Raw genomic sequence first — 17,132 nt, forward strand, 5'->3', positions numbered from 1 at the left:
GACAAAGGAATGTGATTGGGTAAATATATGTTGATGGACAGGCGAAGTAGCCAATCAAGATCATCAACGCGCCCCAGAGGCGGATCTTTATGTTGACCGACCAACCAACAATTGATAGCGTTGACCTTCGAGAGCAGATAAACGTGGTCCTGTTGTTTGATTGAAAATGCCTAGTATAATTGCTGGTTTGAAAGCTTTCACGGTTAGTGAGGTAGGTTATCTTAGTGAGGTACACGAAGTGATTATAACGGTTTTCTGGCTAACCAAAAACATTCAGTGTGCCCTCAGATGCTATACACTGCAAAATATAAGTCTTAATTTACTCATGCTAGCTATATACTGGGAGTGGCACAGAACTGCAGAGTATTATATTTTTTCCTTTTCTATAATTCATTATTCAGGCATTTTAGCTAATTATCATTAATATATCATCAATTGTTAAAGAACAATTCCGCTTTACACATGAGGAAGACATAACATGCATAAAATACAACTGCAATTACAAGTAATTACAAGTAAATAACAATAACAAGCATTAAAATAATGCAAGTTGGAATACATGACCTACATTTCTCAATGTACTGCTTTATTAATTTTGCTCAGCAGGTTTTTCTTGCTTTCCTGATCTGTGATGTGTGTGATGGGGAGTCTAAAATATGCCACACAACAGTAAAAAAAAAAAAAAAAAAGGAATTACTGCCATTAACCTGGATTTGTGAATGTAATATTTTCCTAGTAGATTAGATTGCTAAGAGAATCCTAACAATAATGCAATAACCTTAGAATCGTTTAACATAGAATCATTTAACCACCTCCTCCCATTCGCACCCTGCTGGTGGCGCTATGCACCATTCGAAGAAGAAGAAGAAGAAGAAGAAGAAGAAGAAGAAGAAGAAGCCTAATCACTGCTCCAGTAGGTGGCAGTATGATGGCCTTCAACGTCAACCTTTATTGTACATAGAAGAAGAATAAGGCGACGAGGACGACGGCGCTTGGGGTGTTTCAGCTAGGTATCGTCGTTTTTCCTTCCTACGAATAGTTTGTGTTTGTAGTTGGTTAACGTTGGCCTGTTTTTTTTTGGGTTTTTTTTGTAGCTGCTAGGATTGTATATTTATGCACGGCTGCACATATAAGTGAAAGACTCTAACCTAATCAACCGTAATGTAATAGTACGTATATATGTAATAAATACGTGTGTAATGGCTAGAGCTGATGTAGCTAATGTTTCTGCTAAACCCGTATCGAGTCCTGTCTACCCGGGTTCAGAAGGACCGGACACTGGAGACTTGGGTTAGTTAACCTGGATGGATGGATGGATGGGTGGGTTTGTTTAAGTTCATATTTAAACCATCTCGGCAGCTGGTAGTACAGCCTTAGAGCCTCTGCAGTGTGCTAGCCTAGCTAGCTTAACCTGCCACCCTTGTTGTTGCGTAGTCTTGTGTTTCTTCATGCTATTGTGGGTTGTTGTATGCTGCGTATATAAACTTTATTTACCATTTATGTTGAAATTTTGATTTAGTAACTTTTGCGCAACTCATGGTTAAAAAAAACTCGAAAGCCGAGATTTATTTCTGCCTGGTTAAATATAGGAAATCCGTATTGATATGCCTCTGTCCATTTACAACTTGGTTAACTTTAAAAAGTGGTGAAGTTGTATGTAGTCGAATAAATGAAAATAAACAAAATGACGAGTGCAAAAAATATTTAGAAATTGTAGTCAAGTAATGAAGTATTTGTACTGTATCCTGCTGGAGCTGTGGTTTTGTGTAAAAATAAGCCTCTGTTATGCATAATTCTGGGTGGAGGCTCAGTGTTTTAATATCACTAGTGATGTGTGAGCAGTATGCAGAGAACTAATTAAACTAATGTTTTTAGATATGTGAAGGACTGGAGTTTGTGAGCACTTGCAGTTTCTCCAGCAAAACTCACCACGGCGGCGGACATCAAGCCCATCGTGTGCAGGGTGGTGATCTACCTACAGAGGGACATGTCGGGGGAGAGCTGTCTGCACCAGCCTCACCCACAGGCTGGTCCCATTGTGTCCGTTTCTTCAGTGCCTTGTCCTAAGACCAAGACCTACAGTTACCGTGGTGCGGTGGGCAATAAGTATGTGCGCCTTAACGTTGGAGGAGATCTCTACTACTCCACTGTTCAAGTGCTTACGCGGCAGGATACCTTGCTAAAGTTGATGTTCAGCGGTAAGATGGAGGTTTTCACAGACAAGGAAGGTGAATATTGCAGAAAATTAATCACACAATACTCATTTTAATGTATTAATGTGGTATCTTATGTCAGCAGTCTAAAAGAGTGCTGTTCTTCTCAGGTTGGATTTTGATAGACCGCTGTGGGAAACACTTTGGTTTGATACTGAACTACTTGCGGGATGGAAGTCTGACTTTGCCCAAGAGCAGACAGGGTATCATGGAGCTTTTGGCCGAGGCCAAGTACTATCACATCCAAGGCCTGGTGGACTTGTGTCAGCATGCTGTTCAGGTCGGTGAATCCTGACTAAGGGAGAGTACTTTAAAGCCAAGTAACAACTTCAGATCCAGATTTACTAATGGCATTCAGTTTGCTGATGGGGAACAGTTCAGATGGCTACAGATTGGTCTCGGTCTACTTGGTATAGTCACTGATCATATTATTACAATGACATGTACAATAAATTTTAAAGGCTGTATCCAACATTAAACTACAGTAACCTTTGCTTCCAAAATCTGTCATCATAATTCAAATTAAATCTCATGCAGTTAAACATTTGAGCCAACACGTTTAGACTTTTTTGCTTCCTCAAGGCAGTCGTGACAACATGAGAAATGGCCATCATTTTTACTTCTTTATCATTGGCACCTCAATGTAAATCTCTTTTCACTTACAGCTCTCTGATGGTCCTGGGTTGTCTCTCAGTAACTGGCTGTTGTATTTGCTTTTTCTGTATTTGCCTTGCAGGATAATAAACAGAAGGCTCTGTGTGTTATACCTGTCATCACTTCTCCCAAAGAAGAAGAGAGACTGATACAAGGCTGTACAAGGGTGAGGTTCACCTTACAACAGTCATGTTACAATAGTGACAGCTATCGGTGTATGTCATGAATATAATTTATTTGACAAGTAAGTAATAAAGCTCTTCAATTTTGCATTGCTTTTATTCCTAATACAGCCGGTGGTGAAACTTCTCTATAATAGAGGCAACAACAAGTATTCTTATACAAGGTAAATATGGCAAATTGGAACCATTTCAAAGTTTAATATTTATTCAGATGTAAAAATCTATTCGTGGTTTTTGGGCTACTTCAGCCACAGCAAACACTAATATTCTTTATTGTAGAAGTCCCTGTTTCCTTATTAAACCATTGAATTATGTTCTGTCCTCTGAAAGCAACTCGGATGACAACTTGCTCAAGAATATCGAGCTGTTTGAGAAGTTGTCCCTGAGCTACAATGGACGTGTACTGTTTATAAAGGACGTGATTGGAGATGAGATCTGCTGCTGGTCTTTCTATGGGCAGGGCCGTAAATTAGCAGAAGTTTGCTGCACATCCATTGTCTATGCTACTGAGAAGAAACAGACCAAGGTATTGTACTATATGAATTTGCATAAGCCTAGGGATATTTGATGAGTTGTCTGGAGATTGTTAGAGGCATGTTTTCCTCACCATGTGCTAAGACTGACTAATGTTCTGAGTAGATTTTATTTATTTGACATTAATTGTAAGCTCATGAGTTTGTCTTGTTGAAAATCTGCCAGCACCAGACGTTTCACAAGTATTCAACTAGAAAGGACAGAGTGTGTAATCATGTAATTGATCAATTTAAATTCATTAAAGTTCTCCTATTTTTTTTTTATTTGATGCAACTGAAAGGAATCCAAATTGGTCCTTTTAATTAGATTATTTAAAAACCTAAAGGTTTAAGGGAGTCAAGGAGGCTACATGGAAACCGTCCATAGCAGAATCCCATAGCTGTGACCCACTGGTCCATTTCAGGTTGAGTTTCCCGAGGCACGCATCTACGAAGAGACACTAAATGCACTGCTGTATGAAACGCTTCCGGTGCCAGACAACTTTCTCCTGGAGGCGATACGCCGACACGCCCACTGCTGCTCTCACAGCGAGGACGACGAGGCAGTGGAATTGAGGGAACGCGTACGGCGCATACACATCAAAAGATACAGCACCTATGATGACAGACCACTTGGACACTAGCTGTGGGCACAAGCTTCGGGTCTCTTCCCTCCACTTGTGCCTCTGTTTTTGTTCGGCTGTGGGCGAACGCTCACGCTGTCCGTTGAGTGCTTAGAACTTGCACTGTGCAGAACATTTCTTGGTGTCCTGCTGTTGAGTGTGACATACTGAGGGTGAGAGATGCAGCCCACACTGTGGAAGGACTGTCATTCACCCCCTTCCATTGAAGGCAGGTGTTTTGGTCAAGGTACGTGAGCTATTGTGCCAACCCACTTGACACAAATTCTCAACGAATGTATGGGCATTTGAAAGGTACTTGTTTTTAGGAAAAACAAAAACCACACACTTGCCAGTTTTTTGATGACGTAAACGTAATAAGTGTACTGAACACTGTGCAAGTGTGAGCTTTCGCCCACGGCCAAACGTCTGTGAATTACCACACTACCAGCAAATCTCTTAGACAATATTTAACCACTGTTTAACTCACTGCCACATCATGATTGTTTGCTTGGTCGGTTGTGTCATGACAATCTGGTTGAAAGCCTAATCGATTCGTGGTTCAGTATTTTCAATCAGACATCTGTGGAGTTCATCTAGCTGGAATTTAACTCTTACCTCTTTCAAAATGTTTGAGGAGCAATGACTCCCTGTAAACACTAGATTAGAATAAGATCTGAGATTAACACTAAATTTGTTTAAATGAATTTTTAAAAATTAACCCTTCAGAGTGAACACAAATGGGTTTACTGGTTTGAGGTTCACTTAGTATTTTAATGTTGGCCACCTTTCTTAAAATTTGAATAAAACCATTGGGAATTGGTTAAGAAGCAACTTTGCATCTTAAGATGCCTTAGTCACATTTGTTTCTTCTTGCATTTTAGTTAAATGCAGATGTGAGCCCAATGTTACAATTTGAATGAATAAAAATAGAATTCAGAATGTTTTTTCACTCTTTGGGAATATTGATTAAATTCAGTGTATTTTGTTTAAAGTATAGATTTATTTTATCAAGAAATTCATACTATTCACAAAGTACTTTTTTTAATAGGACTACTTGTGCCTCAAATATCTGCTTTATATTTTATATAGAACATACTTGTTAAAGATATTAAAAGCTGTTGGAATATATGTGTGGCTATCTGTTTCTTTATCTGCGTGATTGTCTTTTTTTTGTTCGTTGTTATTCCCTAAGGGAAGATTAAAATCAAATCAAACTTCAATATGTCATTTCACTTTGAACAGTATAGGAGCTGCACCTCATTAGGCTGTGATGCATATTGTATCGTTTCCGTGTTAAAGTAATTGAATCTTAGGTTGTAAATGAATAGCGACCACCTTAATGAAACCGACCTTTCTAGTTATTTATGTCAATAAATTTGTGTATGCCTTACAAGGCCTTAATCAATTTTAAGGCTAGTACCCAATAATAGCTATAAAAAAATCAATGGTTTAAATCTACAAAAGATTTTACAAAGACCTCTGTGGGTTTACATCGTGCGAGCGGAACGGATATAAAGTGGACGTGATTAAGCCAACAGATACTGTGCAACTTTGGCTGAGTTTTCCAAATGTGAAGTGGAGCTAAAAATACGCAAGCCTTGCGTGCAGTGATTTCTGCCCCTGCTCCGCAGCGCCTAGGGGCGGGCCCGCCTGCGCTGGCGTCATCGTGGAGGAGCTGAAGATGGCTCCGCGGTGCGCTACGGCCGCGCACAGATGCGTCAGCGCTCGCCTGCCAGGACGCGCGTTTAGGTGAAAAAAGGAAGGAAGGATAAGAATATTAGAAGAGAACAGCAGATAAAGCCGTAGATCCGCGACGTTGTGCTGTACACCGGCTGTCAATCAACACAGGGAAATGGGCTCTGCAACAGACGAAGAATTTAAAGAGAAACTGCTATGGAACGTGAAACGGGAGGTACGTGCAGGTTATTTCGTTTAACTGGTTCCTCGATACTAATAAATATGGATGCGAGCGCACGTCAGGTGTCCGCGATTATCCTCCGTTCACCGCGTCCACCGGCACTCTGGCTGTGGTCGTGGGGCTTTGTGCGTTCATGTCGGAAGTTTGTGAGGTGCGTTAATACAGTGCATCAGATTGTGTGGGAGTGCATTGCAACAGAGCCATTTAAGTTTTCAGCTATTCAGCGGAACCCATTCGCGTCCTTAACGATACTGAGTTTAAGGTTACTTATTAGAGCAAAATAAAAACTTACTCGGAGGGAGCCTTTTAATTTAGTTTTGTTTTCTGTTTATTGTTGTTGTTGTTGTTGTTGTTGTTGTTGTATGTTGGACATGTCCTCGGCTAAGGACAGCGACAACTGCGAGTCATTTAACATTTGATCGTGAATCGTGGTTAGTCACAATTGTTTTACCTGTTGAACTGTGAGCGATTATATGAGGAAACGCTGGACACGGAAATTATCTGTAGTTTGTGGCATTACGCGCAATAACACTGATTATAATAAAGTACAATATTAGCTGCACAGTAACAAAACATTAGCGTGCATACAAGAACTCGTCGATCTCAGCAATGTCACTGCTGCATTGTACATGGAATTGATTATTAGACAAATTGCATCTTAGGTTTCTCGTATACGTTAATTATCGCCCAAAGCAGCATTTGATCAGCATCTGCCACGCTGCTTTACTTCCACTATGTAATGAGTCATAGCTGGATTGGCTCTCATTGTATATCTAGGCTGTGTAACCTAGAAACAAGTTAGGGACTCCTCACGATCCCTTCATCATGAATCTTTAAGATGCACAGTCGTGAATAGGTTCTGCTGTCTACTCCCAATAAGACTCATTCTTGTTACAGAAATCTTATTAAACATCATTCATTTACCTATTTGCTTTACTTTTTTGAGTGATGCAGTCAAATCATGCCCCTCCCCACGATCAGCCATATCTGGCTGATTTTACTCTGAGAGTAATAAATGGTTTTTTTGGATGCTGTAGCCTCAGTGCAACCTCACCTCGCCCAGCGTTGCCTAAGCTGTACAGAGCTTTGAACAGCAGTTCAGAGCAGTGCTCCGGCCTCCTATGTGCTTAGCTACAGTAATATTCTGCAGGATAACCTTTGGGTTGATGCAAGCCCTCATTTACATAAAGGCAGTAGGCTTTGAAGTTTTTAAGTCGATATTCGAAATATTAATGTAATATCATGTAATGATTATTGAATGTTTGTTGGTCAGGGATTGCATTTGCCTGAAAGAACCAAACATGAAAATGTTTCAGCGGGAAAGCTGTTGAAATGAATTCCATTAATACATCTATAGAAGCTGTGATTTCTAAATGAAAGAGCTGTTTTTACAGTGTGAAAAAATACATCTCTTGCAAATCTCATGATTTGGGGCAGGATGCCTGAAGTTTAAAAATCCTGTAGGGAAATAAACATCAAATTTTAAAAAGAAATACTTCCTTACACTTTGTGGTACATCTGAGCCCTCATTTAAAGTCTAGGGACTTTGCACACCAGCCTTGCATGGTTCCCAGCTTTCAGAGTGCGTCAAGCTATTATTCTTTTTGTTCTAAAGCATTAATGGTCCCCCGGTGGAACAGTATAATAGCAACCACTTCAATCGTTATCAGGGAAAATGAGCATTTTCTAATTATTCACATTGGGTCACTCATTTAAATTTTTGCTTTCTAGCTTATATAAATGCATATTAATTTCTTTCTCAACCCAGTAATTGGGTCAGTATTTCTGAATGCCATATGCTTTCTGACATACTCGTGACCGTTTCATCAATGAATCCATGGCAACACCTATAAGCCCAAACAGAAAGAACTCTGACAAACCTGGAATGTGTATTTTTGGATTTGGCACATCAGGAATATCGCTGAAGTCATGCGGTGCATAGAAATATGCTTTCTTTTTATTGGCTTTCTTTGGGTTCCACCTCAGGACTCTGTCACTTTAAGCTACAGTCAGCTGTCTCCTTGTTGCCTAGGAACTGAAAACATCAGCAGCTACCTAAGAAGTTCAATTACATCAATTCACATTTCTACAGCTTCAGCTTGGAGAGGCTGCCCAAGGTGGCTTTCACCACACCGAAACTGTTGCTGTTCCTCTTCTGGTTTTATATCTATATTAATCTGTCTATATCTGTTTATCTTCTTCCATCTGCACCTTATTGGGCTGCATAATGGAAGATCATGTCACAACTCTCTTGACTTGGCTGCCTGAAAATGACGTCCTTTGTGCTTTTTTTTTTTTACAGTTGCAGGGTTTCCTTATGCAATTCATCTGGCAATAATTTAGAAATGGTTTATTATTATAAACAGGCTCTCATGATAACCAGACAATCACAGTTTAATAGTAATTAAGAATTTGGGTTTCCCTGTGTTCCGAGCAATTGCGCATACATTTCAGTATAATACTATATCACCTGTTTAAAGCTGATAATGGATTTTTACAAGTCAGAAGTCTATGATGCTATTTATTACATTACTGTTAATTTAAGCTCTAACGGATCATTCTTGTGATTTCAGATTTTCTGTTTCATTAATGGAATGCTATATGTTATGATTTAAGTTGCTCTGGATAACGATTATTGTTACATCTATGACTAAAATACCATTTTAACCCTTTTAACATGATGTTGAAATACTTAGAAGCAAATTGGTTGTTGCTATTGAAATGAAAAAGAATCCTCTCAGCACAATGTAGTTAAATGAACAATGAATTCCTTACAGGTTTAAAAGTCTTTCCCAGTGGGTCCTTGCATAATTATTTCTGCCCTTTGTGAGGTTTACAGTCCAGATTAGAGCTCGTTTTCTTTCTATACTGTTCATTCCAGAACTCATTGTTGACTGCTGCTTGCTTAAATATGCTCTTGAACTGGAAATAGGCTGTAGCTTAAGCCTTCTACGTAAGCCTCACAATGTGACTTTTGTCACAGGGCAGATGAGCGAGGCATATGGGTTGCTGTGATATCTCTGTGTAGCATGCTGGGTCAGACTGATGGGCCTCGGATAGTCCTTTGTCTTCCAGTTGTATTAATCCATGAATAATAGCTTCATTAAATGTAATTGTCCTTGCTGTTAGCTCAGTTAGAAAATGGGATTTTAACATCCAGTGTCTGTAAGAGGCTCAACAGAGCACAATTCTCAAGCTCCACATTACACTTTTACTGAACTTCTCTACACCATTCCACCACGCTGAACTAAGATGCCTGAAAATGCATAAAGTAATTTGGTGTGTCATACCCACTTTTAATGTCAGATACTTATTTAAAAATATTTTAATAAATGGACAAGCATTGGTACTCATCAGAGTCTGTCCTTCTAATCAACATGATAGCATTGCAGATATCAGCTGCTAATAACAGAGACACAAGGACACTTTTCTTGTGTTGAGCTTTTCTCACAATTACTGGTGAAATAACCACTGCACCTCTCATGCAATATTACTTTTCTATTGCATTGTCTAGTTCACTGCACTTATGTGTATGTATATGAGGACATTATACTCTGCCTAAATTGTAAGAAATGGGAGAAAGAAAATCTGACTGCGCAACAGATTCTACAAGCTTGTGACGCTGTCGCAAAGTCAATGTCAGATGATCAGTATATTACTGCAGCATGTAACTGAGAATGCCACTGTATTCAATGTAATTTACTGTCATTTAAAAGTACTCAGGCATGAAGTGAGATAACCAACCATTGATATAATACATGTAATTATTTTCTACCACTGCCAAGCTCAGATCACCCTAGTCTAGGAGAAAATGGGGCTGCTGTTTTTAAAAATGAGATGTACCGGCTGAACTTGTTACCTAATGCCAGCCGGGATCAGGACCGTGTGATTCAGGTGTCACCCGCATCTATTAAAGGTGCTGTCATCCCTGTGCTCACCTGCCCCATCCATTTTGCGTCCAGGCGGGTGACCATGTCCAGCTCTGCCACTGTGCTGTAATTACTCTGGTCCTTTCTCCTAATTATAAAAGAAAGAAAAAACTGCCAGTAAGGGTCATGATTAATTAGACAGCCTAGGATTCTACTTACGGTGAAAAAAAGGCTGAAATTCTGTGGTTTCGTTCCATTTGGCTCTTTGCACTCTGAGGGAAACTGGGAGACAACAGTTGAAGAACAACTTTTTAAAAGCATTTGTGGTTATTCTGTCAGGTTTCATTAGGAGCTGCTGGGATTTCCTGCATGGGTGTGAGGCTGCCATCATCTTGAAGCTCACTGTGTTGCTTTCCTTTGTGATGACTTGACTCTTCATTTGTAGGTGAAGCAGATTATGGAGGAAGCGGTCACCAAGAAGTTCGTTCATGAAGACAGTAGCCATGTCATCGCTTTGTGCAGTGAGTTTAAGCCCCTTGGCCCCCAACACCTTTCTTAGCACCCCCTTCATCTCTCATACTCACAGATACTAACTACTAAATGGAACCGGCAAAATACCACATAATGGTTTTTATTGATAAATATTACTATCCTGATATATTCTACAATATATTACAAGCATTTTTCTTGCTTAATATGGTTCATGTTTCAAGATTTGCCTGCATTGTCTTGAATAAAAAAATCTCTGTTAACATAAATCAGTATCAACTCGACGGACGTTTGTTGACGTCATCCCGACTCCACTTTCCCAGAGCCCAGGTTTATGACTAGCCTCTTGAAGACTGATCTGAAATCAGTCATTTAGGGACGCCATCCAACTCTGGGTGACTTGGTGGAGTTTTGGAAGGGAGCCAGCGCTGAGGCTGAAGCATCTGTTGCTGATGACTCACCCTTCTTCCATCCAACGGCATAGAGAAGGAAGGACCTTGGCAAGGCCATGTTATGTCAGCCCCCATAGAATGGACTCTCTGCCTTGTGCCACAGACCCCCTGATGAACGTATCCAGGCTTGACAATCTGCCATATTCTGACTGAACTCTCAGGTTTAAACATCGCCTTGTGACCTCCAGCTGTCTCCGAGGAAGCTGTCTCAGGGGAAGATCTAGTTAACAGGCAGTCATTAGGTCAGGCAAGTCTGCAGGCATTTTCCCAGAGCTGCCTTTAACCTGATGAGCAGGACATTGAGCAGGACATTAGCAGGACATTTCTTTTAAGATTGTTCTCAGTTTCAACGTTTTTAATTGAACTGTCAGTCTGGAGGTGAGCAATGCCTAAAATAATCCATTGACTTTGAAATGCCTGTTTGGGTGTTCTTTATATTCACAGTGGTCATGTTCATGAGTCTGTGATTTGTGTCAGCACTAACAGTGACAGTGTAAGCAGTACCTTCAATTAACGATGCATTATTCTAACATGTTAATTCACCGCTGCTACAATAATGAACACATTTTCATTCAGCCCTACTCTTCATTAGCTCTGGATTGGAGGAAGTCAGCCGGGTGACATTTGCCATGTAAATGCTACAGCAGAGGCTGTTTGGGACAGGTGACCTGGTGCTCTTTGTGGAATCTTCCAACACTGCCTTCCTAACTCCATTAGTGGGTTTTAAAAGGTGCACCATTCAAACATACAGAAATGATTCATACATACAGGACCTTTGATGTGACATTTTTGATGGGGAGAACTGAATTTCTCTTCACCTTCACACTCTTCAAGATCTTTCTCTCTTTTGGACAAGGAGATGCTGAGGGGATCTGACGCCTCTATAACTAAACATAAAAATCCTGTCTATCAGGAACCGGGCATGGAGCCCCAGATATGAGTGTGCGCCATCGCAAGAGAGAGTCGTGATGGTGAAGGCGTGGTGGCATTCTGAGGTTACCCCTCTGGAAGCACCGCCAGCCGCTATCAGCACGACTGAAGACGAGAGCAGCTCTCAGACCAGAGCTGTAGCCGCTCGCGCATGCTGCGGCCCCTCTGTGGAGAAAGTGCGCTGGCAACCCCTGCCAGCACAGGGGCATGTTTCAGCATGCTTTTAAACTCTGCGATCCTTTTTGGAGGAGGAAGTTGATGAAGAGGAAGCGGGCCAAGGCGGGGGATGAGGATGCCAGTTCGCATGGAGGAGGTGTGAGGAAGGCTGTAGGAGACTGATGAGGAGTTGTGTGTCCCGGATGGTTTTTCGTGTATTTTCTTGCTTTGGCCAACAGACAGTCTTCAGAAACAGACTCGTGCTTTGCTGCCGAAAGCCTCTGAATGAAAGAAAATCCCCAGATGAGTGGACAGCAGTGAAACAGAAAACTGGCACCTATCTCGTGCTGAACGTGTGTCCTCAGTGGTGTGGCTGTGACGACATGCGCTTGGAGCTAGCTGCTTCTGTAGTGGAGTACACATTGTACTGCCATCTCTGACACGACTCATTAGCCAAGGACAGGGCTGGTAATAGCTGCAGTTCTGACGCTGCCACCGTGTACATGATGTGTACCTGTGTGTATGTGTGAGCAAGTGTGTATGAGTGTTTGGTGGGCGATTTCTGTGAAAGTCACACACTTTCAAAGTTAACACTTTGAGTTTCCATGTATATTTAATGATTATCTAGACCTCAAAGACTCATAGAACAGAAAAAGTTTGAATGTATCTCCTCAAATTGTTTACCTCAAGATTATTAGCCAACATTTTTACCATTTTAGAAGGTTTACTGTTTTAGAATATCTTTTTTTTTTCTCTGTAGAAAATTCTGTAATTCCATCTATAGTTCCCCACAAACCGTGGGCTGCCTGAGGTCAGTTAGCTCTGGGCCTCAGTAGCCCACATCTTGTGGCATCTACATATTCTTGTGGCGTCTACATATTCTAGTTTCCAGGAATCAATAAATAATTGTTCCAAAAACAGTGGAGTGTGGGTGAGGTCAAAGGTCATTTGGAATGGGTGGGAATGTAATTACAATTAATTTCGTTTTAAGTCTTTGAACTGTTGAGGGACTTTGTGTTATGCAACCCTAATTTGGAGGTTATGATTGAGTAATGTGGATGTAATTAGACAAATCTCTGCCATTATCAGATTGGTTATGGTGCACTTTAATAAATCCTTAGTAGTTAGTCAACATTTTCCCTGTATTGCTCTCATCAATAGAATATATAGTATCATTTCCATTTAAGATTTATGTTAATGGCCTGCTAGTGTTCCTGCTAGAACCTCTGATGCTATAGACCTGTTTGTGCCCACTGATATTATAGACCTGTTTGTGACCACTGATTTTATAGACCCGTTTATGCCCAGTTTGTTGGCTCCATTATTGCGGCACATCAGCTCAGTATTTTGGAGTTTATCTTGAAATCTTCTTGTCTTCTATGCCAAGTCCAGCACCACATGCTTCTTTTCTCCCATGATTTTGAGCCCCAGCTAGCCAATGACGGCATGGACACCGTGGCATGTAATATCCCTCGTGTCCTGATTTGTGGAAATAATTTGAGGAAATAAAAACAATGGCCCAAAAAGCAGGAAGTGCTGGGTGATATCAGCCAGCTTCCCTTCCCAGGGCTAATCCAAACATCACTGCAGGCGTGCAACTAATGGTGCATTCAAGGTCCTTGTGCTGTGTTCCAAATGTGAAATCTGAATCCCTCAAAACCCGAAAAAGAAGCAAGACGAAACTGCAGATGGTACACCGAACACCTGCACCAGAGCGCGATAATTAGAGAGTAATGAGTGAATGAACAGAGATGTGAGTCATTTGTGTTTACCCAGTGTGCCTCTGCCAGTGCTCACTCTACAACAAAGCCCGAGCACACTGAAAAAAATCATCTTTACTGAATCTGGAATGGAAATTGGTCATGGCATGGAATGAGGAGCACAGAGCTTCACTCACCTAAGATATGGTGGAGATCACAGGGTCTACTGACCTGCACCGAGTGGTCCAAGTGTTACGGGCTCCTGTTAAAGGATGCAGCATTTTCCTTCAGCTCAGCCTTTTTTGAAACAGTTTTTTTTTCTCTTCATTTACATTTACATTTACAGCATTTTGCAGACGCCCTTGTCCAGAGCATCTTCAAGAAGTGCTTTGTAATCTTTATCAAATACACGTCCTCGTGTAACAATCAATATCATTATCAAGCTAATGCCCTGGCCAGAGATGTAAGGAAGCCAGTAAGCAGAGTAAAAGGAGGTTTTGTTAATACATAAGTGCATATTTATGTGCTTAGTGACTCCATGAAGAGGTGGGTCTTAAGTCTTAAGTCTTAAGATAGCCAGTGACTCAGCTGTATGGAGGGCCAGTGGAAGTTCATTCCACCACCTGGGTGCCAGGACAGAGGAGAGTCTTGATGCATGTCGTCTTTGTGTCTTGAGGTATGGTGGTTTGAGCAGTACCAGAGGCTTGAAGACAGCATTTAGCATGGCGATGCTATGCATGTATATTTAATGTATCTATATATAATGAATAATTATAATTATAAACAATTATGTAATATTAGTATTAAGAAACAATAATTTTGGTCTGGACTGAGGGAGAAATGGGAAAGAAAAAAGCATACCTTTGAATAGGGGATCATATATAACATATCTGTTGTGCTGGTTTGAGTTTTTGAAGAACACTAGTGCTGTTGGAACGTTCAATGCTCAGCAATGAATCGCATGTATCTAGAATGGTCCCGGAAGCCAAAGGCTGTTCAGTCATTGAGAGAGAAGTCATGTCTGATACACAGAGCTGGTGTACAGAGTCAAAGTGCGACACTGTCCAAATGCTACTGGTGCTGACCTTGTGTGCCACAAGTCTGATGTTTCCCCAATCAGTGACATCCAACCAGATCTTTTCCATTCCTCCTGACCATCACATACACTGATGCCATCTTTTCAGCCAATGAGCATGCTACAAGCATGTCTGTACCTGTGAATGCAAAAGTAAGTATGCTATGAGTTGGCAAAATGTTGCATCGTGGCTCAGTTAGACAGGCTGGCCATGGGTAGCTGAAAAGTCTAATTACAATTGGGATTTAGAAATAAAAACTTGGGACATCACTAGAGAGTTTGCAAAAGGCTCAGGTATTCCACTGGCCAATTCCATGACAACACAAAATCTCTCAGCAGATATTTGGGTATGTCTAGGGCTATTACATACAAATGCACTCAAGAAAAAAACCCACACACATATAGAGACCTAGGGTTATATAATTTTCCTCCCTTGGTGATCTTGTTCAGAGTTATTTCTGGACTTCTGGAGACAGCATGGCCCACACTGAAAGCAACGCCCATCGTGGTGGGAGTAACTTGGCGTGTGGGGTTGTGAATCTTGGTGTGGACAGCTCCAGCTCTCTCCTTGCTTTGACCACAGGGGAGATGAGCAGCACGGGGAGTCTATCTGACTGCAGCACCCACCCAGTGTGGGATGACTGCTCCCCCTGCTGCCTGCCACTGCTGTTGCCATGCTCAGGATTAAGATCAGGCATGCATGCGATCGATAGAGCTCACACCGGCACTGCAGTGGGGACCCACGGGGACCCTTTGCGTTGTCTGTTCTCTCTGATTCTGCTCTAAGCCCTTGGGGTGACAAAGAGACATGGCTCAGTGGGAGACTCTGTGACATGGTACTTCTCAGCTGAGTCCAGGGAAAGCTCTTGTACACTGTCTCTTCGGTCTGTCAGTCTCTTTCAGAAGTATTACAGTTGTGGCTCTATGGAATTCATTGCTGGTTGGAATCCCGCCGAGGTCACCAGCAGTTGGTGTGACCAGACGATACGGTTCCGGTTTCTTGGGTGGACTGAAATGGGTTTGCAGTGACTGTAAATGAAAGTCTGCTTTTGTGGAATTACAGTTTTGGATTTGGTTTGTTCTCAAGGGCGGTGGAGTCGTGATCTGTGCACCTGTTGTCTTGGGGTGTGTGTGTGTGTGTGTGTGTGTGTGTGTGTGTGTGTGTGTGTGTTTGCTGAGGCACGACTGAATGAATAGGTAGACTTTTGCTCAGATTTATAGCTCTGCTGTGGGATTTAGTGCTATTAATTACTTCCGTCACCTGTTTAACACTCACGTACATACACACACACACACACACACACACACACACAGAATGTTGCAAGCACCTTATTACCAGACACGTTACCGAAATTTTTTTCTTGCTCAATTTGGCCTCCTCAAAGCGCATCCAGACTGTACCAAGACTCTTTGATGTCTGTTTTCTATTTCTGTCAAGGTGATACCACCACCTCCCCCAGACACACTCACATACACGCCCACACACCAATCCTGTTCACACTCACACACCCACCCACACACCACTCCTGTTCACACTCTCACTTGCATACTCGCAGAAGTGGGAGAGGACTCCTGGTGTTCATCAGCCCTCTGTGGAAGATTTGACTCCTCCATCGTCTGCATCTGCTCCTTCTCCCAGACACCATGTCCATGCTTCCCAGAACTTGTCCACCCTGTTTTCCCAGGACTCTTCCATGCTGTTTGCTGAGCCCGTGGTGGAACGGAATGCTCAGGATGGCTAAGGTGAAGACAAGCAGGAACACAGACACCTGGAACTTTGCTTTGCAACAGTTAAATAGCATCTCAAGAGCTGGAAGAATGATTGGTTGTGCATGCGCAAAATATGAGAGAGGGTGAGATGGAGATTTATCTGTTTAATATTTTTCTTTGGTTAGGCCTGGGAAATAACCCGTTTCTTTCTCCAATAATAACGCTTGACATTTCCAAACAATATTCAATCATTTTTATGTGGGCCTTCAGCGAGGGCATCATGTGAAGAAAACGTATTACTTTAGTGTTATGCAGCTACAGTTTTTTACTGTAACCCTGTGATGTTCTTAAGAACAAACCAAGCTTGCTCTTGTCATTACTGTGAGAATACTAATACAGTCCTTTTGTTAGATGTGTCCTAATATTATTTTTGAACAAGTGTCTTTGCTAAGAGAGAACAGATGGAGCAGTTCCACTTAGAAAGCGGCCAAGAGAGTAGGGGTGTGTGTGTGTGTGTGTGTGTGTGTATGTGTGTGTGCGCGCGCGCGCACGCAGACATTATTGTGTATGTTTTGCAGGGGTGGGGATGTGGGTGGGATCACAAAGATCTGGCTGTGTGGAATCCCAGGAAGTAATTTACCAACCCTCT

The 17,132-nt window shown here is 41.6% G+C and overlaps 2 protein-coding genes across 8 annotated transcripts in view; both read left to right on the top strand.

Moving 5' to 3' along the window:
• Positions 1–933: 933 nt before the first annotated feature.
• On the top strand, positions 934–5,312 carry tnfaip1 (tumor necrosis factor, alpha-induced protein 1 (endothelial)). Of its 3 annotated transcripts, none has more exons than XM_026997688.2 (7): positions 934–1,010; positions 1,876–2,228; positions 2,324–2,493; positions 2,950–3,033; positions 3,161–3,213; positions 3,380–3,575; positions 3,987–5,312. In XM_026997688.2, the coding sequence occupies exons 2-7, from the start codon at positions 1,988–1,990 to the stop codon at positions 4,203–4,205; spliced, it is 963 nt and encodes a 320-aa protein (XP_026853489.2). In that variant the 5' UTR covers positions 934–1,010; positions 1,876–1,987; the 3' UTR covers positions 4,206–5,312. The 3 variants fall into 3 exon arrangements, with proteins under 3 accessions (XP_026853489.2, XP_035390356.1, XP_026853490.2); XM_035534463.1 differs by lacking the exon at positions 934–1,010 and adding an exon at positions 1,017–1,320; XM_026997689.2 differs by lacking the exon at positions 934–1,010 and adding an exon at positions 1,017–1,290.
• A 542-nt stretch (positions 5,313–5,854) lies between these two features.
• sgsm2 (small G protein signaling modulator 2) overlaps positions 5,855–17,132 on the top strand; it is a 32,012-nt gene continuing 20,734 nt past the window's right edge. For 3 of the 5 annotated variants that reach the window (XM_026997653.2, XM_026997654.2, XM_026997656.2), the window contains exons 1-2: positions 5,855–6,096; positions 10,417–10,492. In XM_026997653.2, the coding sequence (XP_026853454.2) occupies positions 6,037–6,096; positions 10,417–10,492 (136 nt within the window). In that variant the 5' untranslated portion in view covers positions 5,855–6,036. Of the gene's footprint in view, positions 6,097–10,414; positions 10,493–16,458; positions 16,517–16,564; positions 16,627–17,132 lie in introns of those variants that run through there. The other 2 variants (XM_026997658.2, XM_026997655.2) reach the window with 2 other exon arrangements.

Source organism: Electrophorus electricus, chromosome 15, assembly GCF_013358815.1.
Source record: "Electrophorus electricus isolate fEleEle1 chromosome 15, fEleEle1.pri, whole genome shotgun sequence".
Taxonomy (NCBI): Eukaryota; Metazoa; Chordata; class Actinopteri; order Gymnotiformes; family Gymnotidae; genus Electrophorus; species Electrophorus electricus.